At 40.1% G+C, this 24,555-nt stretch overlaps 1 protein-coding gene across 2 annotated transcripts in view; it reads right to left on the bottom strand.

Moving 5' to 3' along the window:
* The window catches only part of MTBP (MDM2 binding protein), a 201,350-nt gene that overhangs the window by 116,959 nt on the left and 59,836 nt on the right, over positions 1-24,555 (bottom strand). For both annotated transcript variants that reach the window (XM_053715325.1, XM_053715326.1), the window contains exon 16: positions 20,074-20,229. In XM_053715325.1, coding sequence (XP_053571300.1) covers positions 20,074-20,229 — 156 coding nt within the window. The remainder of the gene's footprint in view (positions 1-20,073; positions 20,230-24,555) is intronic.

Here is a 24,555-nt window from a genome sequence, read left to right as displayed (position 1 = left end):
GCCCCTGGATCTGGCTACTGCAAGCAGCTCCCCCAGAACCTTCGTGAAGACTATTGGGGCCGTTGCCAGACCAAAGGGAAAGGCCACAAACTGGAAGTGTTGGTCCAGAAACGCAAATCTTAGGAACCTGAAGTGATACCTGTGAATTGGCACATGAAGGTAAGCGTCCTTCAAATCTACAGTTTTCATAAAATGCCCCTCTTGAACTAGGGGCAGGATAGATCTGATGGTTTCCATTTTGAACGCTGGAACACCCAGAAACTTGTTTAAACACTTTAGGTCCAGAATCCGGCGCAATGTGCCCTCCTTCTTTGGGACCACAAAAAAGTTGGAATAGTACTCTAGACCCCTCTCTGCTAGAGGTACTGGTACGATAACCCCAAGAGAGGCGAGATCTCTCACACACCTTAGAAAGGCCTCTTCTGGTCTTGACGACAGGTTTGATGGGATCTGGGAATCTGAACCCTATCCTGTAGCCCTGAGAGACAACTTCTAGAACCCATGGGTCCTGAGCGTCCTTCAACCATGCGTCTGAGAATTGAGATAATCTGCCCCCTACGTAATCCGGAGACCAGTCGGGGGCCGCCCTTTCATGCCGATTTAGTCTCTGCGGGCTTCTTGCTCTGCTTACAATTACTCCAAGAATGAGCCGGTTTCCAAGATCCCGTGGACTGGTCCGCTTTTGCGGGAGGTTGCTGGTGCTGGGCCTTGACCACACAAAAGGGACGAAAAGTAGATCCCTTGGGCTTAGCCTTTTTATCCTGCGGTAGGAAAGCTCCCTTGTCTCCCGTAACCGTGGATATGATCGAATCCAATCATGGACCAAAGAGGATCTTACCTTGAAAAGGCAGGGACAACAGCCTCGACTTGGAGGTCATGTCCGCAGACCAAGATTTTAGCCACAGAGCCCTGTGCGCTAAAACCGAAAAACCTGACACCTTAGCATTCAGGCAAATAATTTGCATATTGGCATCACAGATGAAAGAATTGGCGACCTTCAGTGCCCTAATCTTCTCCTGTATCTTGTCGATGGAAGTCTTCCCTTCGACCATATCACACAGGGATTCACACCAATATGCTGCAGCTCCGGCGACTGCCGCAATGGCCGCTGCAGGCTGAAAAACGAACCCTGTGTGCTGAAGCATCTTTCTCAACATGTTTTCCAGCTTTTTATCCATGGGCTCTAAAACGACAAACTATCCTCGAGAGGAATAGTTGTCCGCTTCGCGAGCATAGAGGTAGCCCCATCCACCTTGGGAATGGTACCCCACAGGTCAAGCTGAGAGTCCGGAACAGGAAACAGTTCTTTAAAAAAAGAAGGGGAAAAGTAACCTCCAGAGTAGCAAGTACCTGTCGCAGCAGAAAACATACATTTTTCATCCTAAACCTATAATCAGGCTCCTCTGACCTCCGCAGCAGGAGGCTTAGATGACACTGACTCCGACCCAGAATGGGCCCCCTCCGAAGAGTGGGCCTCGTCCTCGTATAGAGCCTCTGGATCTGCCATCGGTGAGGACAAACCCTGATACACCCTACGCTTGCGCTTAGCAGAACGTGGTAAGGCATGTATCACTTTAGAAACTGCAGATTCCAGTTGGTCTGCAAAGTCTGACGGCCAATTAATCTCTCCCAAAGGAGTAATGGTTGGACCCCGGGGCGCTGCATGTGTAATCGGAGATGAAAGTAGGGAACGCACCTCACGGGACGAAGAATCCTCAGAGGTGGACGGCTCAGTAACACTAGACAACCGTTTACATTTAGATGTTGTAACGTTATCAAGGCATGTGGAACATAGTTGAGCAGGCTGATCTACCAGAACCTCCTCACAATAAACACAGGAATGAGACTTTGTTAAGGAGGGAGAGCCCTCTAACATGTCAGAGTCCTCCATTGCTTGCGTTTATGGGAAGACTAGTTTAATTTACAAAAAGGCACCTTTATACCACCAGAGGCTGGGGCACTCACCACCTCATAGGACCCGGACTACAGAAACCGCTACGTCTCCTGCGCCAAAGATCAACAGAGAAGGATAGACACACCCTGTCACGTGGAATGCCTGGCAGGAACGCTCCTGCACTAGGGAAAAAGCGCACCAAAAATGGTTGTACAAGATTCCCGCAAGTCACCTGAAAGTTCCACACATTGCCAGAGCTTCAACTCGCACATAACACTGCAATGACACAAACTAAATAATGTATTAACACCCCCCTGTTCAATAATCCCCCTTCCAGGAATATTAACCCTTGATTCTGTAAAGATAAAAAGGGACCACACTGTGACCCTGTCTTCTATGTTTTCATTATCAATAATAAAAATGAAACAATCTTGCCAGAATCTACGCCGTCGAACAGGAACACGGCCCTTCAAGTGTGACAGGTTAGTAGCGTCGCTCCTTACATGGACTTGAGTGAAGAAAGCAGGCAGTGAAACTAGTCAACGCTGATTGCTTATGGAGCTGTTAACATGAGTCAGGATGGTTTCGCAGAAAGACTCTCCCTGCATCTCCGGACTCTAACTTTTGCCCAGGCCCTCACTGAGAGACTGACAGGACTACTTAAAACTCCAGGCTCACTGCAAAGAGAATTACCCTCCATACGAGACTACTCCGAAACTCCGGCACTCCTCTGCCATGCTCCTGTGACGAAAGGCAAAGAATGACGGAGGTATTTAAGCCTTTGGCTGGGGTGTCTTTGCCTCCTCCTGGTGGCCAGGTTCTTAATTCCCAATAGTAATTAATGAAGCCATGGACTCTCCTCCCTTTTAGATGGAAAAGATTTTACCTTTTATTTCTTTCTTTTTTTTTTACTTAATTTGTACAGGGCCCAATACTTCTTGTATCAGCCACACAAGGCGGTTATGCTCTCTACAGGAAGACAAATTAGCAGTTTTTCATTTGAAGTGTTGCTATAGGAGACCACTATCTACTAGCTACAATTAGTTTATTGCTCATGTTCAGTATAGGACTTTTGCTGCAAAACAAAATGTGACCATGAAACCTAAGTTCTGAAATGGTAGCTCTCTTATCTAGCTGAGGGCAATGGCTACACTGATAATTTCTAAGTGCTCATTCAGCAAGAAAACAAGTAAGTTGTTTGCTGTTATTTAACACAATCTGTTTATTTTTTAGGTAGGTCTACTTTTTTTTTTTTTACTAAAAAAGCAGTATTTAATAACCCTTTTACAGATTGTGGTAGTCAATCCCTTAAAATTGTTAAGCACTGATTCAGTTAGTTAATTTATTAAGTGAGTAAAAAAAAAAAAAAAAATTATATATATATATATATATTAATTAATTGGAAGTTTAGGGAGAGAAATATAGCAGTCAGGCTCCCATATTACAACTTTTGGGTAAATTGCCTGATACAAATATAAACCTGGATAGCGCTAGTTAAACCAGGTCCTGGTGCAGACCCCAAATATTTTATTAAGTTCAAATATATTTATATAAGTAAATATATATTGCACACAGCAGAGCTATACGAGATGCTGTATTTAAAGTAGGGGATTGCAGCACTCAGTGATAACTACTCAAATCTAATATGTAGAAACAAGCTGAAACAAAGTATCAAAACAGAGGCTCACACACAGATGGTCCAATTAACGTGTAACGCATTTATTCATACATGTTTAACCTAAACCTAAATATGCCACTGCAGTGGAAACTTGTTTCAATACCTAGACTCATGTGTACAAGGTACATGAATGACAATCTCAAATGTTTGCAAGAATACACATTCAATAAAATAAAACATAACATCAGGAAACCAATTGAAATTGAAACAAATGTCCCAAATAAAGCAAAAGTTCCACAAATCTTGTGTTAGTATAGTAAAATTTCTTATTGACAAAGAAGCAACATCTGAGTTCATCCAGAAAAGTTACTATAATTGGAGAAGCAGCTGACAGATTCGAGGTAAAAGCGTCCTCCTGTGTCAGCACTTATGAACCATGAGTGTTAGAAAATAGTATCAGGATATTTCCAAATTGCGGCAATAAAGGATAAAGAAAAACGTATACAACCTCTTCCAAGTTAGGATAGGTCCCAGGCAGCACAGACCGGGTTCCGGTTTCTTTAGGCACCGACTTGAAGCATACCATGTGAAGTGAGCCAGGACCTGGCATCCGGCTTATGTCTCACCCAGATCACTCGTCCCGTTTCATAACACTTTCGTTTGTGCAATCTGAATTTTAAGACTTTATACTGGGTAGATCCACTTTCATTCGCCTCTGTCGACCTTTTTCCAGAAACAAAGTGTTATTGATCAACACCAATCCGGGTACTTGCTTGCTGCCGCTAAAACTTTCAAATGACTGTGTCGACGCGCGTTTCGCCCCACAATGCTTTGCGTCAGGGCTTGACGCAAAGCATTGTGGGGCGAAACGCGCGTCGACACAGTCATTTGAATGTTTTAGCGGCAGCAAGCAAGTACCCGGATTGGTGTTGATCAATAGCACTTTGTTTCTGGAAAAAGGTCGACAGAGGCGAATGAAAGTGGATCTACCCAGTATAAAGTCTTAAAATTCAGATTGCACAAACGAAAGTGTTATGAACGGGATGAGTGATCTGGGTGAGACATAAGCCGGATGCCAGGTCCTGGCTCACTTCACATGGTATGCTTCAAGTCGGTGCCTAAAGAAACCGGAACCCGGTCTGTGCTGCCTGGGACCTATCCTAACTTGGAAGAGGTTGTATACGTTTTTCTTTATCCTTTATTGCCGCAATTTGGAAATATCCTGATACTATTTTCTAACACTCATGGTTCATAAGTGCTGACACAGGACGACGCTTTTACCTCGAATCTGTCAGCTGCTTCTCCAATTATAGTACCTTTTCTGGATGAACTCAGATGTTGCTTCTTTGTCAATAAGAAATTTTACTATACTAACACAAGATTTGTGGAACTTTTGCTTTATTTGGGACATTTGTTTCAATTTCAATTGGTTTCCTGATGTTATGTTTTATTTTATTGAATGTGTATTCTTGCAAACATTTGAGATTGTCATTCATGTACCTTGTACACATGAGTCTAGGTATTGAAACAAGTTTCCACTGCAGTGGCATATTTAGGTTTAGGTTAAACATGTATGAATAAATGCGTTACACGTTAATTGGACCATCTGTGTGTGAGCCTCTGTTTTGATACTTTGTTTCAGCTTGTTTCTACATATTAGATTTGAGTAGTTATCACTGAGTGCTGCAATCCCCTACTTTAAATACAGCATCTCGTATAGCTCTGCTGTGTGCAATATATATTTACTTATATAAATATATTTGAACTTAATATATATATATATATATATATATATATATTTTCCAACTTCCATTGAATAGCTAAATATAAACACATATACACAATAATATGCATTCCTAAACTACCTTGTACCATACTGCCATTACAAAGAATACCTTATCATGATTCTTGAGGCAAAAAACAGATAATCCACCTTAACCTTTTAACGCTGTTGCATCGTTCTATTCCGTCCTAACCGTGCCGGGCTTTATCGCGACGTTAGGACGGAATAGAACGTCCGAGCCATTTGGCTGTCCTGAAGCCAACGGCGCTTCCTGGATTGGATCGTGGTCTGGAGGGCGTGCCTAGCTTCATAGGGACCCCCCCCTGACCCGATCCCATCATTAAAATCTTGAGATCATGTGATTTCAATTTGTCTAAATCGGAACGTTGTTCCGATGTAGACAAGTTAACCCTGTGATTAAAGGGTTAAAAAGGTCAAATGACTACAAAAACAAGGTGTGGGAGGGGGTGTAGGTAAATAAAATTTCCCAGAAAATAAAGATAACAGTATTATCACAAGCCTCACCAGGAGAAAGTGGAACCAGCGCAATTTTAATATGCATTTTACAGCAAAAGGCAGCAAAAGAAATAAGCTTACCTGATAAATTAATTTATTTTGTGGTGTTGAGAGTCCGCAAGCTTTGACATTTGGGATTAAACTCCATTCCACCAGGAGGAAGGTAAAAATCACCCAACATACAAAGTGTTTTAATCCCTCCTACTTCCTGATTCCCCAGTATACTGTATAGCCAAAAAAGGAGGAAAAGACAAAAACAGAAAAAGCAGGAAGAACAAACAAAGCTGGGTAAATAGGGGGCATGCCAGAACAGAGATAAAAATGTCCCCTTCAATAGAAATATATTTAATAAAATAAAACATGCTAAACCCTATGTAAGAAATTAATGCATACAATGCCGCTTTTCAGACTTATCAAGTTGTCCTGACAGGCATAAAAGAATGAAAATGTAATCTGTGCTGTCTCTCATTACATCATGAGAGAGACTCCCCATACTATGAAGTTATGTCAGTTATTGCGTGCTCCGTATGAAGTGTGTCCCCTGGCTCTGTTGCACAAAAACTATTGTACCTGCTAAGAAGCCTGGGGGCAGTGTGAGTGACTCTAGGGCATGTATTTACCTTCACTTACCCTTTAGCATATATCTTGCGTCCAGTAGCACAGCCCATCTTAGTTAAATAGCATCAGCTCAGGATCTGACAAAGAATGTACCCAGACAAATTCCAACAGGAGGCTGCAGGAGCAGTCCCAGCGACGCCCGTGGCAAGCAAGTGACAAAACTCCCTCAGGAAAATTACTCTCACTGCCTATGGTACCTCCTCTTCACACCTTTGCCCTATTCACGGTTCTCTGAGGGGAATAACAGACCTGACAGCAGTTTGAGCTCCCCTTTCTATAAGTTAACAGCATCACACCATTTCCCCTGTGAAGGCAAACAGACTGAGGGGAATCAGGAAGTGGGCGGGATTAAAGCTCTTGGTATGTTGGGCAAATTTTGCCTGCCTCCTGGAGGAGTGGAGTTTAATCCCAAATGTGGATGTGGTGGACTCTCACCACCTTATGAAAGAAAATGAATGTATATTACAATGCTATACTTTCAATAATGAAACATTAGATATGTATATTTTAACATTGTGATCGTTTAAGCCAATTCAAAAAATGAAAATGAGTTATATAAAAAAAAAGTTACAGCAAAAATCTTATTTGAACTATAAAATGGAGGTAACAAGAGAAAGTGAAAAGAGCAGTCAAGTGGGATATACTTGTTTAGAAGATCTGTCAGTGTGATATAATTGTGTACAGTGCGCGCATGACCTGATCAGTACAAAGCACTTGCTTTCTATTTGAGATCACAACGTGGTGCAGAATATACTTGTGCATTACTATTGTTATATTCTATGGCTATATAATACTATAGTACAGGAAAACAAATGTCACAAAATATTGTGATCATCTCTTGGACATACAAGGTCTAAAGCAAAATTTATGACATATACTGCAGATAAGTCTGATGTTTTATCTTCATACATTCTCGGCTTCCATACCTACTTTCTCTCAAAAAAACAACACACACAACAACCACATTTAAAAGGTAGATTTCCTTGTTCCACAAAGAAATAGGAAGCATTTAAATAGGTATATTTAGATTCTTCACATAAAAAAGTTAGGCATATTGATATTTGGCCATTGAGGAATTCAGCAAAACTTAGTCTCTAGTGCAACTATAATGCAGCAATACTATGCTTGAGATGCCATGTGTGGATATTTCATGCTAAAAATATTTGCCACACATGTTAAAAAAAAATGTTTGACTAATTTTTGTAATGGTGTCGGAGTTGATTTATTAATTCTTAAAAAAGAAAAGGAAATTTGGTGGAAAATGTTTCATACAAAAGAGCAGTGTTTAAATAAACATTCCATAGAATCGTTTGGTTGTTAGACAAGCTTAATGATGTGTAATTTAAAAAACACATAGTGAAGCAAGAGATGCTCAACAGTACAGAAAGTGCCCAATCAGCATGGGCACTTTCTGTGTAAGAAAAGGTTGCAGGAAGTTCAGTGTAGCCATCATTACACCAGTACAGAAGCAAACAAAATACAGCAACTTCCTCACACTATTACTGCGCATATAGGAGCTGATACAATACAAAATAGTAAAGTGCTGGTAAAGTCTCCCCTTTTAAAAATCAGATCTGGAACATTAGTGATATTTTAGATGAAGTTTAATTCATCAGTTGTAATGAAGATCCGCTATAACTAATGTTTTAATGTAGATATAAAATTCAAATACCCTGTGCTCCGCCGCTATAATGAAATTCAAATTATATACAATATAAAAAAAAAAAAAAAAAGAAGGATATACTGTGTTTATCATGTGTACTAAACCTCCCTGACTGATAAGTGCCTATTGGCTGCTATTTAAAGCAGAAACATAAAGGAAAGCATTGCCTTCCTTAATAACTAATGACAAGGTATTTTACATCTGGCTAAGCTGCTCTGGCCACATTACTGGGGCACTGAGCAAAAGAAGAAAATTTATGCTTACCTGATAAATTTGTTTCTTTTTAGACACAATGAGTCCACGGATCATCTTCATTACTTATGGGATATTTACCTCCTGGTCAGCAGGAGGAGGCAAAGAGCACCACAGCAGAGCTGTTTAATAGCTCCTCCCTTCCCTCCCACTCCAGCTTCATTTTTGAATGCCCATGAGGAAGCAACAGCCCTAGTGGAATGAGCTGTAACTCTCTCAGGAGGCTGCTGTCTAGCAGTCTCATATGCAAAACGGATGATACTCTTCAGCCAAAAAGAAAGAGAGGTAGCAGTAGCTTTCTGACCCTTACGTTTTCCAGAGAAAATTACAAACAAAGAAGAGGACTGACAAAAGTCCTTAGTCGCTTGTAAGTAAAATTTCAAAGCACGGACCACGTCTAAATTGTGCAGAAGACGTTCTTTCTGAGAAGAAGGATTAGGACACAAGGAAGGAACAACAATCTCCTGATTAATGTTCCTGTCTGAAACAACCTTAGGAAGAAAACCTAGTTTAGTACGTAAAACTACCTTATCTGAATGGAAAATAAGATAAGGCGAAGTGTATTGCAACGCCAAGAGCTCAGACACTCTACAAGCTGAAGAAATAGCAACAAGAAATACAACTTTCCAAGATAACTTAAAATCTAAGGAATGCATAGGCTCAAACGGAGCCCCTTGAAGAACTTTGAGAACTAAATTCAGACTCCATGGAGGAGTAACTGGTTTGGCCTTATCCTAACCAAGGCCTGACAAAATTATTGTACATCTGGGACCTCTGCCAGACGTTTGTGTAACAAAACAGATAAGGCAGAGATTTGACCCTTTAGGGAACTTGTCAATAACCCCTTCTCCAAACCATCTTGGAGAAAAGACAAAATTCTGGGAATCCTAACTCTACTCCATGAGTAGCCCTTGGAGTCACACCAATAGAAATATTTACACCATATCTTATGGTAAATCTTTCTAGTTACAGGCTTACGCGCCTGAATCATGGTCTCTATGACCGAATCAGAAAAACACAGATTGGATAGAATTAAGCGTTCAATCTCCAAGCAGTCAGCTTCAGAGAAACTAGATTTGGGTGAAGGAAGGGCCCCTGAATGAGAAGGTCCTTCCTCAGCAGAAGTCTCCAAGGTGGCAGGGATGACATGTCCACCAGATCTGCATACCAAATCCTGCGAGGCCAAGCAGGTGCAATGAGGATCACCGGTGCCCTCTCTTGCTTGATTCGAGCAATGACCAGAGGAAGAAGCGCAAACAGGGGAAATAGGTATGCAAGGTTGAAGGACCAAGGAACCGCCAGAGCATCTATCAGTTCCGTTGGAGATCCCTGGACTTCGACCCGTATCTCGGGAGCTTGGCATTCTGACGAGATGCCATGAGATCCAACTCTGGCCGACCCCATTTGAGAATCAGGTTGGAGAACACTTCCGGATGGAGTTCCCACTCTCCCGGATGAAATGTCTGCCTGCTCAGAAAGTGCGCCTTCCAGTTGTCCACCCCTGGGATGTGGATCGCTGACAGATGGCAAGAGTGGGCCTCCGTCCACCGGATTATCTTGGCCACCTCGGTCATCACTAAGGAACTCCTCGTTCCACCCTGATGATTGATGTAAGCCCGAGTCCAGACTCCCTGAGCTTTTAGGGAACCCCAGACAGCTCCCCACCCTAAAAGGCTGGCGTCTTGTCACAATCACCCAGGAAGGTCTGTGAAAGCAGGTTCCCTGGGATAGATGATCCAGAGACAACCACCATTGAAGAGAGTCCCTCGTCTCCTGTTCCAGGGTTATTCGAGGAGACAAATCTGCATAATCTCCATTCCACTGCCTGAGCATGTTTAACTGCAGAGGCCTGAGGTGAAACCGAGCAAACGGGATGATGTCCATTGCCGCCACTATCAGTCCGATTACTTCCATGCACTGAACCACTGACGGCCGAGGAGTGGACTAAAGGGCTTGACAAGTATCTAGAATCTTTGATTTCCTGACCTCTGTCAGAAAAATCCTCATAGATATAGAATTGATTAGAGTTCCCAAGAAAGTCACCCTTGTCTTCGGGATTAAGGAACTCTTTTCCAGATTTACCTTCCACCCATGAGTTCTCAATGAAGGATAGCACAACGTCGGTATGAAATCTTGCTTGTTGACAAGATGGCGCCTGGATTAGAATATTGTCTAGATAAGGCGCCACCGCAATGCCCCGCAGTCTTAGAACCGCCAGCAGAGACCCCAGAACCTTTGTGAAAATTCTGGGTGCCATGGCCAGACCGAAAGGAAGAGCCACAAAATGAAAGTGTTTGTCCAGAAAGGCAAACCTCAGGAACTTGTGATGATCTCTGTGGATAGGAACATGTAGATATGCATCCTTTAAATCCACTGCCGTCATAAATTGACCCTCCTGGATCAATGGAAGAATGGTACGAATAGTTTCCATCTTGAATGATGGAACTCTGAGAAACTTGTTTAGACTCTTGGGGCTCCATGTACTAAGCAGTCAGCGAGCTACCCGCAACAAATCTCGCGTCAAAACTCGCAAACTGATATGTACAAAGTCGTCAACTATGTTCAAACTCGCATCTTTAAAATTGCGAGCGTACTTATCCGCCAAACCTCGCTACCTCTCCATTTTTCACTGTAATTAGACACATTTGACCACCAACTCGCCAAAAACGAATGTACTAAAAAATCTATTTGTCCGCTCGCTACAATTTCCGCTCCCACCTCGTTATTTTTGCCTCGCCACCTTTTAGGTGGCGGGCAAGGTACAAAACAATAGGAAAGTCAATCTAGACGCCAGTCTAGACATATATAAAAGGCAGTAATATCAGCATTGTACAGCATAACTGGCGTCTAATTTGTCTCTCATTTCCATGTACATAAATTGCGCCAAATTTGTCGACTGTAATTAAAGAGTAATCTATATTTTAAATTTGTATTGTATAGTTGTCAATCTTTATAATTATTTTTATATTAATATTTATATATTATCAGATCCAGATGAAGCCATATCCAAATTGTAAATAAATATTACAAAAATAACGCTCTGTTATCACTCTTCAAAAAATTTAGAACAATAATAAAGTTGTTTAGATAAGTTGAACTTTTATAGGAGCAAAATTCTATTCCCGCGACTACTATGATGTTCGTGACACCTTGCATGTCACGTGTTAATAATTGGCCAGACAATTCAACTGAAAGTTAAAAGTACATCAGCTTAGTCGCGGCGAGCGAGACGTCAAATTTATCAATAATCCGCCACTGGATTATTATGGAGCCCTTGAGGTCTAAAATAGGTCTGAAGGTTCCCACCTTTTTGGGAACTACAAACAGATTTGAATAAAAACCCTGCCCCTGTACTGGAACGGGAATAATCCCTCCCAGGGAGGAGAGGTCTCTTACACAATTGTAAGAACGCCTCTTTTTTTTAACTGGTTTGCAGATAATCTTGAAAGAAGAAATCTTCCTCATGGAGGAAAATTTTTGAACTCCAGTTTGTATCCCTGAGACACTTTCTATTGCCCAGGGATCCTGAACGTCCCGAACCCAAGCCTGAACGAAGAAGAAAAGTCTGCCCCCTACCAGATCCGGTCCCGGATCGGGGGCATGTCCTTCATGCTGTTTTGGCTTCAGCAGCAGGTTTCTTGGATTGTTTACCCTTGTTCCAACACTGGTTTGGTCTCCAAGTAGGCTTAGATTGTTCTGGTTTAGAGGAGGAAGAGAAAGAATTTGCCTTGAAATTTCGAAAGGAACGAAAATTACTCTGTTGTCTTTTCCGTTTGTTTCTCTTATCCAAGGAAGAAAATGACCTTTACCTCCCCTGATTTCAGAGATAATTTCTGTCAGACCAGGTCCAAACAAGGTCCTTCCCTTGTAAGGAATTGCTAGAAGCTTAGAATGAGATGACACGTCCGCAGACCAAGGTTTTAACCATAAGGCTCTGCGGGCTAGGATAGAGAACCCTGAACTCCTAGCTGCCAATTTAGTAATTTGCAGAGACGCATCCGTAATAAAAGCATTGGCTAACTTCAGAGCTTTAATCCTATCTTGGATCTCCTCTAAGGAAGTCTCCGTCTTGAGAGACTCGGACAGAGCATCAAACCAATAAGCTGCTGCACTAGTGACAGTAGCAATGCACGCAGCAGGCTGCAATAGCAGAACCTGGTGAACATAAATCTTTTTAAGTAGACCCTCCAACTTCTGGTCCATGGGATATTTAAAAGCACAACTATCCTCAATGGGAATAGTAGTTCGCTTGGCTAAGGTGGAAATAGCCCCTCCTACCTTAGGAACCGTTTGCCAAGCTTTCCTGACAGCGTCACCTATAGGAAACATCTTTTTGAAAATAGGAGATGGAGAAAAAGGAATACCTGGTCTCTCCCATTCCTTGGAAACAATCTCTGAAGCTCGCTTTGGCACTGGAAAAACGTCTGAGTAAGAGGGAACTTCAAAATATCTATCCAATTTACTCTACTTCACAGGAGCGACCATTACTGTAGAATCACAGTCGTCTAAAGTAACCAAAACCTCCCTGAGTAACAGGCGGAGGTGTTCTAGTTTAAACCTGAAAGATACAACCTCTGAATCAGTCAAAGGTAATGAAGTTTCTGAGTCTGAAATTTCGCCTTCTGATAGAACCTCAATACCCTCCATCTCAGTTCCCTGGGAGGGTACATCCGAGATTGCCACCATTGCATCAGAAACCTCACTGACAACATGGTTGTCTTTCCTCTTACGTTTGCCTTGTAGCATAGAAAAAGCTGACAACGCATCAGAAATTGTGGAAGACAGAAGCGCAGCTATGTCTTTTAAAGTAACCCCAGCAGGTGCTAGAGCAGACGTACAGGGCACTGCTTGTGCGGGCGTTAAAGTTTGGGACGGTTGGGGAGAAAGCTGCGGAATAATCCGACTCATCAGACTCCTGAGAAGCATCCGCGCCTTTGAGAAATTTTGCTCATGAAAAATCTTTTCCCTATAACTTAAAGCCCTCTCAATACATGGGGGACAGAAAGGGATTGGTGGTTCCACATTCGCATCCAAATACATGGAGCAAGTAACATTTTCCAAGGCTCCTATGTCCATACTGAAGCACAATCAGAAAAAACAATGTAATAAAAAGTTTTGTTTTTTTTAAAAAAATAAAAACGTTACTGTCTCTTTAAAATTTAACAAGGAAAAACTTTTTCTACTATATGGGAAATATGTGCTCAAAAGAAGGGTCAAAATATAATCAAAATTACTCAATATCAAAAACATTTGATGACAGAAAAAAAGACATTACTGTTTCTTTAAATTTTAAAAGATAACTTTTTTTTTTACTGTAATAGCGAAAAACGTATCCCAGCAGCTAAACAGAACTAAATTCAGACACTCCTACACCTCAGCAACTCTACTGAGGTGCCTACCTGTCAAACGGACTCACTCCCTGGTCTCAACTCTTGTAGAGCTGGAAGCATCCGGATTGCAAGAGCCCAATAGCGCTATAACCGCTTGCTTAATTAGTAAGTAAACCATGCGGTTTTAGAGCCAGAATGTGCCGACGCCTTCCACCTTGCAGGATATGGCAGCTACCGAACGACTGAGAGTTGCGCAGATAATCTAAAAATGCGCGCAAACCGATAGCCCCGCCCATCGTGGTCGTCACAGTTAAACAACATAACCCGATCGGATAAAAAGCCTATAGTAAACCGATAGGAAAATAACCACCAGCAATGAAACATGAGCTCCCCAGCCCCAGTGCCTGTACTTATGGCTGTCCTTCCAGTACCCTCTAACAAGAGAGATTTATGTCCCAACACAAGGATCTCTGTGACTGAGCCTTATGTGATATGAAATAAGATAAAGTGCCCACTTTTCCTCAGAGATTAATGTTCGCAGAATAAAAAACAAAGTTAGCACTTACCTTTGTATTCTGCCCGACAACAGGGCAGCTCAGTAGGTTTAGGAGGTCCTCTCCCTCCCATAGCCCTGTGGAAAATGATAAAGCCTGAGTTAAGTGTGCTTAGACTATCAAGAGAAGGACAGCATAAATGTATAGGAGGCGCAGTAAGAATTATGTCCCACCAGTTACTATTGCTCTAAAGCCACCAAAAGCTCTACTGAAGAGACTGATATGGACTACGGCTACACCGTGCTCTTTGCCTCCTCCTACTGACCAGGAGGTGAATATACCATAAGTAATGAAGATGATCCGTGGACTCATCGTGTCTTTAAAAAGAAAAAAGGCAAAGGCTGCACTCTCAAAAGGTAATGAAAAGTTAATTGAAGAGCAACGTTTCGGGGCTCCTGGCTCTTTCTCAAGCTAAAACAATGTAAAAACCATAAACATATACCCCAACCAATAAAACAATGAGCCAATCACAAAGAGGGGGAACGACGACAAAACATGTTTAGCATACATCATATATTAACCCCATAGCTCCCAGGAGAATCTCACAAAGGAGTCTCAACATAACATAACATAATTAAAAACAACCTAAAAAAAGAATAGCAAGGGAATAACAACCAGCACCAATTTGACATAAGGGATGTAGAACGACTATTGCTAAATAAAGGGGTTGAGGTCAAATTCTTTATTCATTCCTTTTGGATACATTGTATCCAACCCCCATATCCATTTTGCTTCTCTGTAGAGGAGTTCCTTTTGTCTATCTCCTCCTCTAACTTTTTTGTTATCCCTATCTAGCACCATAAATCTTAGTTAGGTGACCTGAAGGCCCTGAATGAAAATGATTGTGAGGATCTCCTGGGAGGTATGGGGTGCCTACTTACCTAATAAATAATTACTGATGCATTTAGATTGATGTCCTTTAAATGTAAAAATGGTTAAACTGCTGGGCACAACGTCAAGAAAAAACCCTCACTATTCTATTATTTTTTCTTTCTGTACCTGGAGCTTTTTCAGAGTCAGTCTTTTTTTTTTTTAAACCCATTGCATTTTTATACTGGGTATCACCATAAGAAGCTCACGTATTGTTGCACAGATCAGGGAGAATGCTTTTTCACTCCTGTATTGTGCGCTTTCAGTAAGCGCGAAAGTATAAATACACAATTTAAAAAGTTACATAACATATAAAAAAAAGTCACATAAATACTAAAGAACAATGCATCCACTGCAAAACATAAAAACGTATGCACACTAATACAAAGTGCACAAAGCTCTCAACAAATCAGCAATGTCCCTGATCTGTGAATGTGCACCACTTCTGTCACAGGGTACAAGGAAACGCAAATTTCAAAATGGTGGCGGCCCAGTGTGAAGACGCAGAACTTTACTAAGGGTTAAAATAGGAGAATAGCTTTAAAGAGAGATGCAGGCACAGGGGAGAACATGGTGTTTAGTAACCCTGCTAATGCCCAACAGTTTAATCTGCGTCTAAGGCAAGAATGTAAAACTCATGGGCGACTGAGTTTCTGGAATTTTTTTTGCCCTCTCCTGTTTTAACATATACTGCAGTAAACTGAATTTAAATTAAAAAAAAAAAATGTTGGATAGTAAAAAGGAAAGCACACAGGTAAGTTTGATCACAACCATAAAAATGTGGAACATTAATAAATTGTGAAATTAGAAATATTACTGTATAAACCTTTTTAAAGGACCTGTAAATACAGTAGATTTGCATAATCAACAAATGCATGATAATAAGACAATGCAATAGCACTTAGTCTGAACTTCAAATGAGTAGTAGATTTTTTTGTTCTATATTTCAAAGTTCTGTCTGTTTCCACTCCATCATGTGACAGCCATCAGCCAATCACAAATGCATATACTTATATTCTGTGAATTCTTGCACATGCTCAGTAGGAGCTGGTGATTTAAAAAGTGTAAATATAAAAAAAAGACACTGAACATATTGTTAATAGAAGCCAATTTGAAAGTTGTTTAAAATTGCTGCTCTGAATCACGAAGGTTTAATTTTGACTTGAGTGTCCCTTTAAATATTCTCCGCAAATAATTTTGACAGGCGGATAAGCATTAAGATGTAGAAACGTGGCAGTGTGAGCCACAAATTGTCATTAAATAATGTATTAAACACTAAAAAAGAAAATAATGGCGGCTAATTTTACCTTAGTATTGTTTTAAATTTTAGCCAGTAAAAATCAGTTGGGTGGGTATGCCAATGGTCCGGAGGAGAACACTGAAAATTAAATATTCTCCTTTATTCTTTACACATTTTGAAACTTTTCTGAAAGTTATATACATTTAATATAATCATTTTAAATTTGATGTAGAAACATTTCAAAACAATTTAGCAACTTACAAAAATATTCATAAAGGGACAAGATGACATCTAGTGGTAAATGAAAGTAAGGCAAGTTCTCAGACAGACACAGTTCTACCTGAAAATGAACATAAACTCTGCCTCCAATATGATCATTCCTACAGTATAATTTTACTTAAAGGTATATAGAAGAAGAAAATGCTCTATTATTTTAGATCTATTATTGCAGGATTGCTTCACTAAGTGTTTAACTCCTGCAGAGAGGTTAAACACAAAGTTAAAGTATGCCCTACAGCAGCGATACTACTGAGGTTTTGTATATTCCATACTGTATTAAAGAGGCAAATGAAAAAAAGAAAATGCTCTCATTTGTTATATGCAAGCAACAGGTGAATCTTAAAATGATCTAACCATGGAAACGATAATCTAAAGCTCTCTGCTCTAGAAAGATTATCTAAGATGTCTTGTTAGTAATGTGAGATCCCTCAAAGAATTTCAGAAAAGCAATTTTAGCTTGAGTGGAGTTTATATCAATATGCAGGGTTCTGGACACAAAGGAAAGATCAAAACAATACAATATAATGCTCAAAAAGGCCCCAACAACAGAGTTAAAAACATAGGTGAAGTCAATTTCAGAGCAGCAATGCACTACAGTGAGCTAGTTGAAAACATCTTTGGATCCAATGAGAAAAGCCATACATGTGTAGTCACTAATAACTAGCTATTGACCTGTGTTATTCTAAATGCCTATGTAAACTTATATTATCCTAGACTTGTGTTTTCATCCAACAGTTTAGCTGTTGAGCTAAAATTAAGGCATTTAGAGAAAAGATTAAGGTGCTTTAAAATATTACGCCTCTAAAATAGTGATTCTACGGTAGATTGAAAGTTATTTGATTTTGCATAAATCAGGTTTTCAATAGTGTTCAGGTCTGTAGATTGGGTTGACCATGACAGGGTCTTGAACTGGTGGTCCTCCATCCACACCTTGATTGAACTGGCTGTGTTGCATGGAGGATTGTCCTGCTGGAAAAATAATCCTCAGAGTGGGGGAATATTGTCAGAGAAGGAAGCAAGTTTTCTTTTAGGATAACATTGTACGTGGCTTGATAAATGAGCCCTTCACAAAAATAAATTCGCCGAATTTCAGCCTTGCTGAAGCATCCCCAGATCATAACCAATCCTCAACCAAATTTCACAGTAGGTGCGGGACACTGGCTTCTCCAGGTCTCTGTCTGACCATTAGACGACCAGGTGTTGGACAAAACTGAAAATTGGACTCATGAGAGAAGATGACCTGGAATCAGGCCGTCAAGGCCAGCCCATCTACAGATTTGAACCTCATTGAAAACCTCTGGAATGTGATCAAGAGGGAGATAGATGGTCACAAGCCATCAAACAAAGCCAAGGTGATTTAATTTTTGCGCCAAGATTGGAATAAAAGTCACCCAACAGCAATGTGAAAGACTGGTGGAGAGCATGCCAAGACGCATGAAAGCGGTGATTGAAAATCAGGGTTATATAATCACCAAATATTGATTTTTGAACTCTTGTTAAGTGAAAACATAAGTATTGTGTTAAAAAATGAATATGAACTTGTTTTCTTAGCATTATTCGAGGTCTGAAAACACTGCATCTTTTTTTTTTTTAATTTTGACCAGTTATTTTCTGTAAATAAATACTCTGACAATATTTTTATTTGGAATTTGGGAGAAATGTTGGCAGAAGTTTATAGAATAAAAGAAAAATGATAATTTTATTCTAACACATAACTATAAATGGTAAAACCAGAGAAACTGATTTTGCAGTGGTCTCTTAAAAGATATACATATAAAAACACACAAGAAAAAGTAGAATGTCAAGAAACACCAGAGAACAAATGTACTCCAGTACTAAGATTACTTTAAAAACAACAACAATGCAGTAATCGTATGTATCAGTATTTCAATTAAGGTTACGGCTAGCAGCATGCATTGCTGCCTTTCATAAAACAGTTAACAGCTGGTGTATCCCAATAGCTAGTTTTCACCATTACTTTTGTTATCAGAGTTCAGTATCAGTGCAAGTGGGTTACTCCCCTTCAGGATCTATGCTTCACTCAGGCAAAACACTTTACAGCTAAAACAAAACATGGAACTAATAATATGATATAAGCATGCTCCATCCCACACTTTAACCCTTTGGCTGCTATGCCATTTCCCACCTGGGTGCTAAGCTGGTGTTTGAGATTTCTTTTTTTATTTTTACTTTATTTAAATATATTTATTTTGAACTTTTTAACTTTTATTTATACCCAAGACTTATACCATTGGAAAGGTTAGGCGATTGCCTTTCTAACTGTGGGTCTTGGGGGTTTGTAGCTGCTTCCATGCCTGAGATACAGGCTTCTAAGCAGCATGCCCCCATCTCCCTATACTTGTCCATTGTCAACTTTAAATAAAGTTGTGCGGTGACATCATCACATCATTGTGCGTGACGTCACAACACCAAACGTGAAGCCCCGGGAATGCCTGTCACTATAAAGGCCAGATCGCAGGGGTGGAAGTCAGTGGGAGCCCCAGATTGCCCTCAAGATGGGTGAGTGCTAGCGACAGCTCAGAGCCGTCGTTAGCATTTAAAGGGTTAAAGGGACATTAAAGTCAAAATGAAAACTTTAATGATTCGGATAGAGCATGCAATTTTCAATTTATTTCTATTAACATACGTCTTTTTATATTTACACTTTTTGAGTGCAAAAACTCACAGAATATACATATATGCATTTATGATTGGATGATGTATGTCACATGATACAGGAAGAGTGGATAAATACATAACTTTGAAATTTGTGCACATTTTGTTAATGGAAGTAAATTTAAAAAAGTTGTTTAAAATTGCATGCTCTATCTAAATCATGAAGGTTTATAATTTTGACTTGAGTGTCCCTTTAAGCATGAACAGACTGCATATCATCACTGGTATATTCTCCCCACTACTGCTTAAAGGGTTAGAAAAGGTCAAAAATGAAATGTCCATGGGTGTACTTCAATTTCCAATAAGCATTTTGCAATATACTTCTATGTAAACGTTATTACAGTATTTCTGCAGCATACGCACATATCTTGTGAGCGGGCCTGTGCACCCATATTCAGACACTACACCTTCTCAGAAGCAATACACACCACTGCTAGAGATCTCTGAGAAGGTGTAGTGTTTGAATATTGGTGCACAGGCCTTCACAGGATATGTGTGTATGCTGCAGAGAAAAAAGTAAAACATTTACTAGAAGCATTTTTGCTATTTGAAATTATAAGCATATTTGCAAAATACTTCAAATTGCAATGCACCGTACACATTTCAATTTTGACCTTTCTATCACGTTAAGTTAGTAAAAAGAGCTTGAAGCAAGATTTCTTGCTTGTTTTAGGAAATCACACAATGTTTTACCTGTTTGTTGGAGGAAAAAATAAAATAAAATGATTACTACAATAGAAATGGTGACTACAGAATTCTCTGTTTTATAATTGTACTTACCCTCGTTGAACCTGCAGTGGCTGTAGATCTCCAATTGCTAATCCCTGGGGAGTAAAGTATTTCAGTAGCTCTTTAGCATCTAGTAAGGTCATTCCTTCCTTCTGACCATCTTTTCGACCAAGCAGCTGTTCAGCTGAGCTTGAAAGAATAGAGGCTCTACTTTGCAGAATAAAAAGATATATATTAAAAGATACATTTATGGTAGTATGTCATAATCACAATTAGTATGCAGAATTCAAACATAAGAAAATAAAAAAAAAACATAATTTATGTAAGAACTTACCTGATAAATTCATTTCTTTCATATTAGCAAGAGTCCATGAGCTAGTGACGTATGGGATATACATTCCTACCAGGAGGGGCAAAGTTTCCCAAACCTCATAATGCCTATAAATACACCCCTCACCACACCCACAATTCAGTTTAACGAATAGCCAAGAAGTGGGGTGATAAAAAAAGGAGCGAAAGCATCAAAAAATAAGGAATTGGAATAATTGTGCTTTATACAAAAAAATCATAACCACCACAAAAAGGGTGGGCCTCATGGACTCTTGCTAATATGAAAGAAATGAATTTATCAGGTAAGTTCTTACATAAATTATGTTTTCTTTCATGTAATTAGCAAGAGTCCATGAACTAGTGACGTATGGGATAATAAATATCCAAGATGTGGAACTTCCATGCAAGAGTCACTAGAGAGGGAGGGATAAAATAAAGACAGCCAATTCCGCTGAAAAATAATCCACAACCCAAAACAAAAGTTTTAATCTTAATAATGAAAAAAACTGAAAATATAAGCAGAAGAATCAAACTGAAACAGCTGCCTGAAGTACTTTTCTACCAAAAACTGCTTCAGAAGAAGAAAAGACATCAAAATGGTAGAATTTAGTAAAAGTATGCAAAGAAGACCAAGTTGCTGCTTTGCAAATCTGATCAACAGAAGCTTCATTCCTAAACGCCCAGGAAGTAGAAACTGACCTAGTAGAATGAGCTGTAATCCTTTGAGGCGGGGATTTACCCGACTCCACATAAGCATGATGAATCAAAGACTTTAACCAAGACGCCAAAGAAATGGCGGAGGCCTTCTGACCTTTCCTGGAACCAGAAAAGATAACAAATAGACTAGAAGTCTTTCTAAAATCCTTAGTAGCTTCAACATAATATTTTAAAGCTCTTACTACATCCAAAGAATGTAAAGATCTCTCCAGAGAATTCTTAGGATTAGGACACAATGAAGGAACAACAATTTCTCTACTAATGTTGTTAGAATTCACAACCTTAGGTAAAAATTTAAATGAAGTCCGCAACACCGCCTTATCCTGATGAAAAATCAGAAAAGGAGATTCACAAGAAAGAGCAGATAACTCAGAAACTCTTCTAGCAGAAGAGATGGCCAAAAGGAACAACACTTTCCAAGAAAGTAATTTAATATCCAGAGAATGCATAGGTTCAAACGGAGGAGCTTGTAAAGCCCTCAGAAACAAATTAAGACTCCAAGGAGGAGAGATTGACTTAATAACAGGTTTGATACGAACCAAAGCCTGTACAAAACAATGAATATCAGGAAGATTAGCAATCTTTCTGTGAAAAAGAACAGAAAGAGCAGAGATTTGTCCTTTCAAGGAACTTGCAGACAAACCTTTATCCAAACCATCCTGAAGAAACTGCAAAATTCTAGGAATTCTAAAAGAATGCCAGCAGAATTTAAGAGAAGAACACCAAGAAATGTAAGTCTTCCAGACTCGATAATAAATCTTCCTAGACACAGATTTACGAGCCTGTAAAATAGTATTAATTACTGAGTCAGAGAAACCTCTATGACTAAGAATCAAGCGTTCAATTTCCATACCTTCAAATTTAATGATTTGAGATGGAAAAATGGGCCTTGAGATAGAAGGTCTGGTCTTAACAGAAGAGACCAAGGTTGGCAACTGGCCATCCGAATGAGATCTGCATACCAAAACCTGTGAGGCCATGCTGGAGCCACCAGCAGTACAAACGAATGTTCCATTAGAATTTTGGAAATCACTCTTGGAAGAAGAACTAGAGGCGGAAAGATATAGGCAGGATGATAATTCCAAGGAAGCGACAACGCGTCCACTGCCTCCGCCTGAGGATCCCTGGATCTGGACAGATACCTGGGAAGTTTCTTGTTTAGATGAGAGGCCATCAGATCTATTTCTGGAAGTCCCCAAATTTGAACAATCTGAAGAAATACCTCTGGGTGAAGAGACCATTCGCCCGGATGTAACGTCTGGCGACTGAGATAATCCGCTTCCCAATTGTCTACACCTGGGATGTGAACCGCAGAGATTTGACAGGAGATGGATTCCGCCCATACAAGTATCTGAGATACTTCTTTCATAGCCTGAGGACTGTGAGTCCCAACTTGATGATTGACATATGCCACGGTTGTGACATTGTCTGTCTGAAAACAAATAAACGATTCTCTCTTCAGAAGAGGCCAGAACTGAAGAGTTCTGAAAATCGCACGGAGTTCCAAAATGTTGATTGGTAATCTCGCCTCCTGAGATTCCTAAACCCCCTGCGCTGTCAGAGATCCCCATACAGCTCCCCAACCTGTCAGACTCGCATCTGTTGAGATCACAGTCCAGGTTGGACAAACAAAAGAAGCCCCTTGAACTAAACGATGGTGATCTATCCACCACGTCGGAGAGTGTTGTAAATTGGGATTTAAGGATATTAATTGTGATATCTTTGTATAATCCCTGCACCACTGGTTCAGCATACAAAGCTGAAGAGGTCGCATGTGAAAACGAGCAAAAGGGATCGCGTCCGATGCAGCAGTCATAAGACCTAGAATTTCCATGCACAAAGCTACCGAAGGGAATGATTTAGACTGAAGGTTTCGACAGGCCAATTTCAGACGTCTCTTTTCTGTTAGAGACAAGGTCATGGACACTGAATCTATTTGAAAACCCAAAAAGGTTACCGTTGTCTGAGGAATCAAGGAACTCTTTGGTAAATTGATCCTCCAACCATGTCTTTGAAGAAACGACACAAGTTGATTCGTATGAGATTCTGCAGAATGTGAAGACTGAGCAAGTACCAAGATATCGTCCAAATAAGGAAATACCGCAATACCCTGTTCTCTGATTACAGAGAGAAGGGCACCGAGAACCTTTGAAAAGATCCTTGGAGCTGTTGCTAGGCCAAACGGAAGGGCCACAAACTGGTAATGCTTGTCTAGAAAAGAGAATCTCAGAAACTGATAATGAGCTGGATGAATTGGAATATGAAGGTATGCATCCTGTAAATCCATTGTGGACATATAATGCCCTTGCTGAACAAAAGGCAGAATAGTCCTTATAGTCACCATTTTGAATGTTGGTATCCTTACATAACGATTCAATATTTTTAGATCCAGAACTGGTCTGAAGGAATTCTCCTTCTTTGGTACAATAGATTTGAGTAAAACCCCAGACCCCGTTCCAGAACTGGAACTGGCACAATTACCCCAGCCAACTCTAGATCTGAAACACATTTCAGAAACGCCTGAGCCTTCACTGGGTTTATTGGAATGCGAGAGAGAAAAAATCTTCTCGCAGGTGGCCTTACCTTGAAACCTATTCTGTACCCTTGTGAAACAATGTTCTGAATCCAAAGACTGTGAATCGAATTGATCCAAATATCTTTGAAAAATCGTAACCTGCCCCCTACTAGCTGTGCTGGAATGAGGGCCGCACCTTCATGTGGACTTGGGAGCTGGCGTTGACTTTCTAAAAGGCTTGGATTTATTCCAGACTGGAGAAGGCTTCCAAACGGAAACCGTTCCCTTAGGGGAAGGGTCAGGCTTTTGTTCCTTATTTTGACGAAAGGAACGAAAACGATTAGCAGCCCTGTATTTACCTTTAGATTTTTTGTCCTGAGGCAAAAAGGATCCTTTCCCCCCAGTAACAGTTGAAATAATAGAATCCAACTGAGAACCAAACAATTTATTACCTTGGAAAGAAAGAGAAAGCAAAGTTGACTTAGAAGTCATATCTGCATTCCAATTTTTAAGCCATAAAGCTCTTCTAGCTAAAATAGCTAAAGACATATACCTGACATCAATTCTAATGATATCAAAGATGGCATCACAAATAAAAGTTATTAGCATGTTGAAGAAGTTTAACAATGCTATGAGTATTATGGTCTGACATTTGTTGCGCTAAAGCCTCCAACCAGAAAGTGGAGGCAGCAGCAACATCAGCAAAAGAAATAGCAGGTCTAAGAAGATTACCTGAACATAAATAAGCTCTCCTTAGAAAGGATTCAAGTTTCCTATCTAAAGGACCCTTAAATGAAGTACTATCTGCCGCAGGAATAGTAGTACGTTTAGCAAGAGTAGAGATAGCCCCATCAACCTTAGGGATTTTGTCCCAAACCTCTAATCTATCAGATGGCACAGGGTACAGTTTCTTAAACCTTTGAGAAGGAGTAAATGAAGTACCCAGATTATTCCATTCCCTAGAAATTACT

This window comes from Bombina bombina, chromosome 5 (genome assembly GCF_027579735.1).
Source record: "Bombina bombina isolate aBomBom1 chromosome 5, aBomBom1.pri, whole genome shotgun sequence".
NCBI lineage: Eukaryota > Metazoa > Chordata > Amphibia > Anura > Bombinatoridae > Bombina > Bombina bombina.
The sequence above is the reverse complement of the archived record's forward strand: the minus strand, read 5'-3'. Positions and strand labels throughout refer to the sequence as shown.